The sequence below is a fragment of the Paroedura picta genome, chromosome 1 (genome assembly GCF_049243985.1).
Source record: "Paroedura picta isolate Pp20150507F chromosome 1, Ppicta_v3.0, whole genome shotgun sequence".
Taxonomy (NCBI): Eukaryota; Metazoa; Chordata; class Lepidosauria; order Squamata; family Gekkonidae; genus Paroedura; species Paroedura picta.
In genome coordinates this window covers 36,687,141-36,697,481 of record NC_135369.1, presented here as the reverse complement: position 1 = coordinate 36,697,481, position 10,341 = coordinate 36,687,141, and the positions used below count along the sequence as shown (strand labels likewise).

General features: G+C 43.6%; 1 protein-coding gene across 2 annotated transcripts in view; it reads right to left on the bottom strand.

The window, feature by feature from the left end:
* Window positions 1-1,970: 1,970 nt before the first annotated feature.
* PNPT1 (polyribonucleotide nucleotidyltransferase 1) overlaps window positions 1,971-10,341 on the bottom strand; it is a 42,175-nt gene continuing 33,804 nt past the window's right edge. For both annotated transcript variants that reach the window (XM_077333481.1, XM_077333491.1), the window contains exons 23-28: window positions 9,570-9,653; window positions 9,051-9,157; window positions 8,273-8,328; window positions 6,445-6,523; window positions 4,480-4,527; window positions 1,971-3,891 (exon numbers count right to left, since the gene is read on the bottom strand). In XM_077333481.1, coding sequence (XP_077189596.1) covers window positions 3,736-3,891; window positions 4,480-4,527; window positions 6,445-6,523; window positions 8,273-8,328; window positions 9,051-9,157; window positions 9,570-9,653 — 530 coding nt within the window. In that variant the 3' untranslated portion in view covers window positions 1,971-3,735. The remainder of the gene's footprint in view (window positions 3,892-4,479; window positions 4,528-6,444; window positions 6,524-8,272; window positions 8,329-9,050; window positions 9,158-9,569; window positions 9,654-10,341) is intronic.

Below are 10,341 nucleotides of genomic sequence, written 5' to 3'. Positions count from 1 at the left end.
TGGGATTTGTTGTTGTTGTTAGGTGCAAAGTTGTGTCCAATCCATCGCGACCCCATGGACAATGATCCTCCAGGCCTTCCTGTCCTCTACCATTCCCCAGAGTCCATTTAAGTTTGCACCGACTGCTTCAGTGACTCCATCCAGCCACCTCATTCTCTGTCATCCCCTTCTTCTTTTGCCCTTGATCGCTCCCAGCATTAGGCTCTTCTCCAGAGAGTCCTTCCTTCTCATGAGGTGGCCAAAGTATTTGAGTTTCATCTTCAGGATCTGGCCTTCTAAGGTGCAGATCTGGGATACCCACATTCAAATTCCTAGTGGTGCCACAGAAGCTTGCTGAGTGACCTTGGACCAGTCACACACCTGAAAGCTGTTTTGAGATGCCATTGGTGCAAATGGCAGGATATAAATACATTTACATTCTGCAGTATGCACAGTTGCCAACAGGCTTGAAGAAAGCAGATCCATTTAACAGAGATGAAGCTTTATATGCCATGGAGGTAAATCACTTGCTAAACAACATCCTGTTAGAGCCTCCATTAAAGATATTCCCCTCTTTTGGTAGTTGGCAGCCCTAGTAAACTAACCATCTCTATCCTTATCCTTAGTAATAATAAGTCTGCAGATGGATTCCAACTGAGCAGTTTTACCTGGTGTTTCCCACTGAAACCTGCTGCCACCAGTATGAATAGACAACACTGAGGGTGAGTGACTAACTCTGATTCATTATAAGGGAGTTGTGTGTGTCATATACACTATTCAGACTGACCTCCACTCAAACTGGGTTGTTTACTCTTTGAACTGGATTGTTTTCATCTGTGCAACATAATGTAACATCTGTCATAAATTCCCCCAGTCTCTTCTGCCATCTGTAGCTAGAGTGTGCCATCATATCACACCTGACTCATGAGAAACCCATGAAGTCCCACCTCATAGGGCTAGCAATGAACAGGAGGCTAAACACAGAAGCTTGAATTATACCCAGATGCCTTTTGTATCTGCACTGACAGAGACAACCCCATGCATCCAAACAGGATCATTTATTAGGAATAATGAATCAATTTTCATATTGGTCCCCTTTGCTATCTTTGGATGACAGCCAATCAGCAACAGGGCAGCTGCCCTCAGTCTCATCTCCCCCCTCACCAGGACGGAAAAAAAGCAGAGACTTCTGCCATTGCTATTCACACTCTTCCCTTTCAGGGCTCAGGCTAACATTGACAATGGCAGCCATCCCTTGCTTGGCTTTGTGGATGACAGGTGAGGATGGCAGTGATTCTTGGCCCCCATGTTTTTGGACTGTGGGCCCAGGACTCCAGAATTATTCCGATTGCTCCTAATGACAGCAGACAGTGAAAGATGTCTCAGAGAGATTAGCTACAAGAATCTCTTTTCAATCTAAAGCTGTTTATTTGATGGGGGATCTTGACTTGTCATAATTTAAGTTCAAAGACTGCATCACCAGTCTTTGGGTTGGATCCAACCAGCATGTATCAATGAAAGAGGAAGGAGGGGTATCATTTGACCACCAAAATAGACTTTTCTAAGGATCATAACACCTGTATAGACAAAAGTCATGTGAAGAAGAGTTGGTTCTTATATGCCGCTTTTCTCTTCCCCAAGGAGGCTCAAAGCGGCTTACGGTCACCTTCCCTTTCCTCTGCCTACAACAGATACCCTGTGAGGTGGGTGAGGCTGAGAGAGCCCTGATATTACTGCTTGGTCAGAACAGTTTTATCAGTGCCATGGGTGAGCCCAAGGTCACCCAGCTGGCTGCATGTGGGGGAGTGCAGAATCGAACCCGGCATGCCAGATTAGAAGTCCGCACTCCTAACCACTACACCAAACTGGCTCATGTGGGAAGCCTCTGTAGTAAGGAGGGAAACTGGCCAAGACAGAGTCAGAAAGCAGGCTGAATCCAACCTTGTGAATTCATGCTTAAAATGTATTTTGGGGAAGGAAGAAAATGAAACTGGTATAGACAACATTTTAATAACAAGTAGCAAAAATATGGCTGTACAGGATAAATATTTTTCTTTATGCAGATTTTTAAAAAAGATTCCAGGACAGTACATTGAAATTTTGTAATGTAAACTGATAAACATCAGATACTATTGACGATCCCAGAAAAAAAAATCATGTCTTCTCTTGATGGAAATGGTTTGATTCTAGATTCAACAGGACTTAATTCTAAACAAGGAACTTCATTTACCAGATTCTACTCTTTATATTTGAGTCATTTATATTTTTATCCCTTTAAGCTACTACTGTGTGGCGCAGCTCTGCCAATATTACACAATAATTAAAAGCCAGGATCACTCCAGGGATTACACCATCATTTATGAAATGCAACAAGAAATCTCAAACATCCTGTAAGGTTCTGAATCATTTCATTGGTTTTAAGACAGTTTCAAAACTGTTTTGTGTACAACTTTCCATGAAGTAATGTAAATGTTACAATCCCATCTGCACATGATTCATCAGAGTGCACAACTTTATCCCAAAGGCAGTTGAGGATCATCTCACAAATAGTGCTAATTTCTATGTTCAGTATTAACGAATCTTTTCCCTAATATTTTAATGTTTATTGGCTTGTGTTTTATGCACTCATCAGCCCAGGCTATTCACAGTTTTCTTGATTGGAACTGATGGTTGAGACGGGGAAAGCCTGCATTCACTTATACCCCACTGCTTACACCTAGCTTCCCCCCCCCCCCCCCGAATGACATCCCGGAGTCCCTATTCCCTTGGTTCTGTCAGCCTCCGTGATAGATGGCCAGCCCAAGCAGGTGCTGGGTAGAGGCACTGTGGTTCCTCCACCCCTCAAGTCACATTGAATGCTCAAGTGCGCATGAGTTCAGAAGGCTCGTGCCTGGAAGCTAAGCAGCAAACAGTGTCAGCCCAAGTAAGGTCATAATCTAAACCCAGTGACTTCAATAAGCTTAAGCTTAAAAGGGTGTAAAACTCTCCTTAGGAGAGCACTGTCAAAGACAAAAGTTCTATGCTGTCATATCTGAAAGGGAAGATACCCTGTTTGGAAATTAAAAAGTGCTTATCCTGCCATTCCTTTATGTCGCCGTTAGTCTAGTCATCTGATAGTTCCAGTTCTGCTGAGAAATATTTATCTGCTAGGACTTATTTCCAAATCATGTTCAGTTTTATAGCGGACAGTTTTCCCCATTTGTTTCAAATGGGAAAGATGCATGTAAAGTTCTACTGAAAGTTAATGAAACTAAGTTTATTGTAGAGAGAAATAGTTTGAGATTTGCTTCCTGTTCTAGTTTAACAAAACATAATGATGTAATGTAAGAGAAATTAAAAAAATCTTCACAGGCAGAACAAACACTGAAAAAAGTGACGTGTGTGCGAATGTTTTTGTTACACCTCTGTTAAGTAACAAAGGTAGTCATAGTTTATTGACTGAAGATAACTGTTCCATTTGCCTGGAGCTAGCATACAAAACCAAGTTCTATATGATTTACATCAGTATTATTGTGAATGTATGCTTTTTTACAGGGAAGAAGGCGACAGCCATTACCAACTCTGTGGGGGGGTGTGTGTGTGCAATGAAACAAAAATCAACTTTCACTGAGTATTATTTATACAAAATTTAAAACATGTCTGCACAAACTACAAACCTGCTTGAAAGGAGCCTGCCATTTTAAATAGCTATTCAACCTCTGTCATAGAATCACATTACTGAGATGTCCCAAAGAGTTCTGAGGGTTTTAGAAGCTCCTATGATGATGAGCTAGCAGACTCTGGAATAGCACTTCCCATTACGATACTGTTTTTGTCACTTAGTGTTTTAACCACAGAGGTAGCTGGAGACTGAAGCACTTTCCGCGAAAGCCTCATCCTGCCATCGGTTGGGTCACGTCCAAAGTATTTTACCTGTCCATAAGCAGCAATAAGTTTGATATCAGTGCACGGAAAGACAGTGCAAGGATTCAATATAAGCATTAAAGGATAAGTTTGCCTTGAAATTAAGGTGCGGAAGAATTAAAGAGACACATTGCTTATAAAGGAAGCATAACAGATGCTCAGCTGATGTTAGAAATCGGAAACCTGGACACTTAAAAGCCCTGAAATGTGAAGGCTTTCTCCTTTCTTTCTACTAAGGCTGCACTCATAAGGTGAGGAGTCAACATTTCCTTGTCATCACTAGTGCAAATACAATCTCAATTCAACAATCAATGAGTTGGCTCTGTTTCCACAGCTCCCACATCCCCCTTGCTGTGGCTCACGGTGATCCCTGAAATCCTGCCCTAAGTTCAATGGACACCTAAGAAACAGTGCTAGAAGCAGTGTAGGGATCTGCAATGTGTGGGGGAATTGTGAAATCCTCCTAGTACCAATGGAAGAGCCTTTGCAATGGTGGAAAACAATGGTAGGATCTAGCCCACAATAACTCCCATGAACTGGTAAAAATTACCGAGTTTCCCCCCCATACATGATAAAAGTAAAGAAAAGAGAAGCTACCTGGATTTCTTGCCCGACCTCGAGTCCAAGAGCACTAGGATGCTTAATCTATAATGGAATGTCCACATCAGTAATTTTGTTTATACAGTTTTGGAATATTTTCACCTTGAATGATAAATGTATACAAGTATTTGCTAAAAAGACTTAAATCTGAATTAAAAGTGAATTCTTGCTTGAACTTTCCAGCCTTAGTCTTCCTGGTTTAAACATGCAAAGAGTCTATTACAGAAAGATCTGTCTTATATAAGTGTTGAATTAGGATCTGGGAGACCCAAGTCTGCATCCCCACTCTGCCACTGAAGTTTATTGGGTGATCTTGGGCCACTCGTACACTCTTATCCTAATCTAACTCTCATCGGGTTGTTGGAAAGATAAAATGGTAGAGAGGAGAACAATGTAAGCCACTGAGGACCTCCGGGGGAGAAAAGTAGGCTATAACTGAAGTTAGATCAAGATGGGCAGTTGTGTTGTCTGCAGCAGTACACAAGAGCAAGGAGTCCAGCAGCATCTTAAAGACTAGAAAAATTTGTGGCAGGATATGTACTTTCATGAGTCATTGCTCACTTCTTCAGAAGCAGTGACTCATGAAAACCCTGCCACAAATTCTGTTAGTCTTTTAAGTGCTACTGGACTGGAGTAAATAACTAGTTTTTGGCATCTTGACAATAGTAAAAACCGTTATTTAATCATTGCAGACAAGCATAGGTAAGAAATTCAATTCTGATGAACTATGTAACACTTGTCAGTGATAAAACAATGGCCATGATGAACTCACACAGAAGTCACAACCTAGATGACATAAAAGGAGCATCTATTCCCACATGAATCTTCCTCCTCCCACTCCTGTTTAAGATGGGAGACTTAGCATCCACCAAAAAATGGCCTTTTTAACGGCTGCTCAAGCACTATGGAATACTGTCTTCCATCATGTATTGCTTGTACTCTTTGCACATTTCATTCCAGAGGTAGGCAAAAAACATCCTTTTTTGACCTTTTTCTATTGTTTGATTTATCTTCGCAGCAAGGCTCTTGAATTCTGCTGCTTTATACTTCTTATTTTTCACTGCCTTTATTAGTGACTAGGCTTCAAAGCCTGCTCGTAAGAGTGGGCTTTGAAAGGGGGGCTGCAGTGGCGGCCCCTACACCCCTCCCGGACCCCCTTCCACGGGGGCCCCCCTCCCTGCCAACTCCACAGCTTCCCAGCTGGCCTCGGATCAGGGCCTCTGCATCCCTGATGCGGTGTGCCTGCTCCGAGGCCCGCAGGGAAGCCTCCCCTGGCCGCCCCCTTCCCCGCTGACTCCCCGGCCCAGTAACGGGCTTCACGCTCCCCCGCAGCGGCCCACTAGCCGGCTTCGCACTTGCAGCTCCTCCATGGCACAGCTCCTGCTCTAGTGCCCTGTGGCTGCCAGGCTGGAGGAAGCGGAGCCTGGCGAAAGCATGGCTGGCGACCAGCGAGGCGAACTCCAGCTAGTCGAGGGCCCCTCACCCGAGTGGCTAGAGCTCTTGTTGGTCCAGGTGAGGGGCTCCACACCTTCCGATTGGCCCCTCACCTGGACTCACCCTGCCCACTCTCTGCCCACATACCCCTTAGCCAAATATGAAGACACAGCGAACGCTGTGTCAAGATGGTTTGTGTTTTTATTTGAAGGTTTTTTGTAACATTAAGCTTTAGAATTTAAGACATTTTCCAAGTGATTTATAAAAGTTACAAGTGGTGTATATATTCATCAAAATAATGTTCATTAGGAAACACAATGGCATTATGTAGTTCATCTCTATTCCATTGTAACTTGCCTGCAACAAACATGGTGGAACAGGCAAAAAACAAATACAAGCTGCTACTGGCAAGCATGGAAGGAAGTTGAGGAGAACAGATTTTTAATAAACACCTCCCCAGTCATAAAAATTTAAAAACATAAAACAGGATTACTTTGCCACTGTTTAGCTGTGAGGAGAAATGTATACCTTTCTTTGATCCAGCTGAGAGTTGTGAAGGAGAACTGGAGTCATGTTTGAGTACAGTTTAACCATCACTCCAATCTCTCTGCATCACAAGAAAAAAAAGAAGAAACGTGTTATTTCATCCCATTCTGATCAGGGACCACACACAACTCACTGATTAAGCAAATGTCCTGTACGCTGAAGGTTCCAAATTTAATCCCTGGCATCTCTAGTAGTAGTAGTAGTAGTATTCTTTATTACGGTCATAGACCAGCAAAATCAAAACAATTTCACAGTTACATAAATAATATGGCTAAAACACAGTTTTACTCATAAAATAGCATTATGTTAAACACTTAGACTATGAGTCTGCTAAAATATAAATTAGAATTAAATGGAAATATAGGAAATTGTTCTAAATGCTCTCAGGGTCTGTTAAGTTTTAGTCAACTTCCACCGTCTTTTCATGGCTGCAGCACAAAACCTGGCAACACTATATGTGATGGAACAATTTGTGTCTGTGAGCAGCAGGGAGATATAAAATTGTCCTGAGCACCCAGGGACTCTATGTAACCATGGTGTGATAAATATGGAACGTATGTCATCATAAAACTGACAATACAAAAGGATATGTTCCAATGTTTCTATCTGACCAGAGCCACAGGGGCACTTCCTTTCACCATAGGGAGTTTTCTTGTATCTCCCTTCAAGTACAGCTGAGGGAAGGGCATTGCAACGAGCTAAAGTGAAGGCCCTCCGGCTGGCATCTCTAGTTATTAGGGGTGTGCAACCCTCCCCTCAGAGCCTCTTGTGGCGCAGAGTGATAAGGCAGCCGCCTGAAAGCTCTGCCCATGAGGCTGGAGTTCGATCCCAGCAGCCGGCTCAAGGTTGACTCAGCCTTCCATCCTTCCGAGGTCGGTAAATGAGTACCCAGCTTGCTGGGGGGTAAACGGTAATGACTGGGAAAGGCACTGGCAAACCACCCCATATTGAGTCTGCCACGAAAACGCTAGAGGGCGTCACCCAAGGGTCAGACATGACTCGGTGCTTGCACAGGGGATACCTTTACCTTTAACCCTCCCCTCCATAATAATGACAGCTAGTATTTGGGTGTATTGAACCTGAAAAATATTGGTATTTCTCAATATTCCCAAATCTCAATACTAGTATGGCATTCAGATTTGGTAAATATTCAGGAGTGACCATTATTTTTGGTTCCATGAGAGCCGTGATAGACAATGGTCCCCATAGGATATAATGGAACATAGATCTGGGGTACAGGGGGGGGGGCAGTTTTTTTAGGCAGAGACATCAAATGTGCAGCACAGCTGCTGGTTCCTGTCACCGCCCCCTCCCCCCCCCAAAAAAAATTGAAGACTGGACCAAAATAGATGCCCTCATTCCTCAAAGCTTTCAGCGGAAGGGAGGTGGGTGGAAAAGGCATTTAAAAAGGAATGCAGGGTTTTTTTTTAATATAAGTGCCTTTTGTGCTAGTGAACCCTGAAAGTGTTCACAGAGCTTGCAATCCCTTTAAGCACTTTCTCTAAGTTCACTCAGAAAGTGTTTAAAGGGACTGCAATTCTTTAAACATAGTTCAGCTATCTGGCATCTTGCTTAGCTATTTTGGATAACTAAAAAAATACCAAAATCTATATCCAGTTGAAATAATCTGGGCATTTTAAAATCTTAAATTAGGTGAATGATCACCCCTAGCACTTATAATATCTCAATCTGCAGGTGGTAGAACAGACCTTTCCCTGCATAAGACCTTGGATAGTCACTGCCCATCAGAATAGATGGGTCAGTTTGAAAAGACACAAAATATTGGTAAACGTAAAGGAGTTTTATTCACCTCAGTTCAGTTATCGTGGCTGTATAAATGGCTCCAAATTCCAACTGAAAGTCCTGCTACATAGGTAAACAGAAAACAGTGGAGACAGGTTGAGTACAGCTGCCATACTGATCAAGATCCCAACAACAAAACTGGTTCTGTTACAACAAAGGAATTTTGAGCTTCTCCATGTGAAATTGAAAGGCATTGCCAAAGGCCTCTGCGATGTGTGGAGGGGCCTGATGCTTAAAGTAAAAAAAATTGTGACAGCTAGACTCTCACAAGGTATGCAGAACACATACCTACTCTGGGCTCCTTGGGTCCTTCCCCCCTCCTCTCCCACCACACCACCCTGAAACTGCCCCAGGAGCCTCAGGCAGTGGTGGCTTTGGCCAGCCTGTTGCTGCGCCACACCGACTTGTGGCGCCTGCACGGCTGCCACCTTGGCCCACAAAGACTGCGTGGGTGGGACACTGGCAGCTTCACGGCTGCAATCTTGGCTGCCTACCACCTCCCCTGATTCTTCTGGTGTGCTCCTTGGTGCATCCATGGTAACATCCGTTTCACGGGGCATGTTAGAAGATGTATTCCACATCAAAAACCCACCCACAAGGCACATATACTTCCCTTGCACTGGTCCTCAATACCTGCCTGAATCTTGGTCACAGAAATCCTATCATCTTCCACTTCCAAAGGTTTTAAGGTAAGGCAAATCACCATAAAGTGAGAGATGGATTCCCCACCCCAGAAGAATATTACACCTAGTATTATGCCCATCACCACCAGAACACAGCCTTACATCATCCTTGCAGATTTCCGTAATAAATTCCTGGGCTTCATGCATAGCGGCTGGGGTCGGAGCAAACACAGAAAACGTCTCTTCATCTATCTGGCTAACAGTCACTCCTTCAAAATAAGGTGAATGCAGAATTTAGAATTAATACAACATATTTGCTTTCTTTACATAGTAACAGTTAAAAGAGGGTATTTATACTAACACTAATAAGACAGCAGGACAGTTAAACAAGCCACAACTAAAATCCCCATATCTTTTACCTAGCAGAAGATGGGGTACATCCATATAGAACTCTGCCTTTTGATTTTTTTCCTGCCTAAGTTAACTGGACAACTGTAGAGTTTCAGAAGATGTGTAGTCTTTTGCTACTGTATACTCTGTATGTGTTGACTGTGAGAAACTTATAAACTAGAGCAGAGACTCTTCTCTCTATTTTGGGGGAAGCTTCATGTGGATTTAAAAAACAACAATGGGCTCACCCTAAAAGTGATATTTAAATCCATGCAAAACAAAAAGACTTACCAGTTTCAGCTTGAAGTTTCTTTAAATTGTAACCTCCTGGGCCAACAAATCTTGCCCTTTTTGATAGTGGCACTTCAACAGTTTCTGAAATGCAGAGTGGTCACATCACAAGCACATTCTCGTAATATGATTTAAGTTTTTGCCAATTTTTAGTTTGTTTTTCAGGCATGTGATGCAAAAATATTGAAAGTGTCCTGGATACAAAACATATATTAAACTAGCTTCAAAGCCCGTTCCTAAGAACGGGCCTTGAAAGGGTCCCCTCCCCTGGCCCCCGGCCAGGCAGCTTAAGGTGGCTTTGGGCTGCAGCCGGATCAATTGGGGCGGGTGGGGGCTGGCCAGCTTGTTAGCAGGCCCGGGACAAAGCTCCTTAGCAGGCAATCAGCAGGCCTTGAGGCCCTGCTTAGTAAGCCAAGAGGCCCTCGTTAGCAGGCCCTCCATCATGACCCTTTGCTCAGGGCCCTCTCCCCATACCTGCTGCTGGCTCCAGGCACGAGGGGCGTCTGAGAGTAAAGAGGATAGAGTCCAGGGACAGAGGGTGGGAGCTGCAGGGGCAGGGCCAATCTGAGTACAGCCAGCTTTGCTGGCAATCAAGAATAAATGTTTCCAGCAAGTAGCTTCTCAGTCATTATGTGGAACACATTCCACATAATGGTTGCAAGCCACCTCCATGCCTCTTCAAGCCACCTCACCTCCCTCGGGTGAGACTATGGACACCACACTTGTAGCCATTTCCATTTCAGGGGGTGAGCCAGAAGATGTGTTCCACATC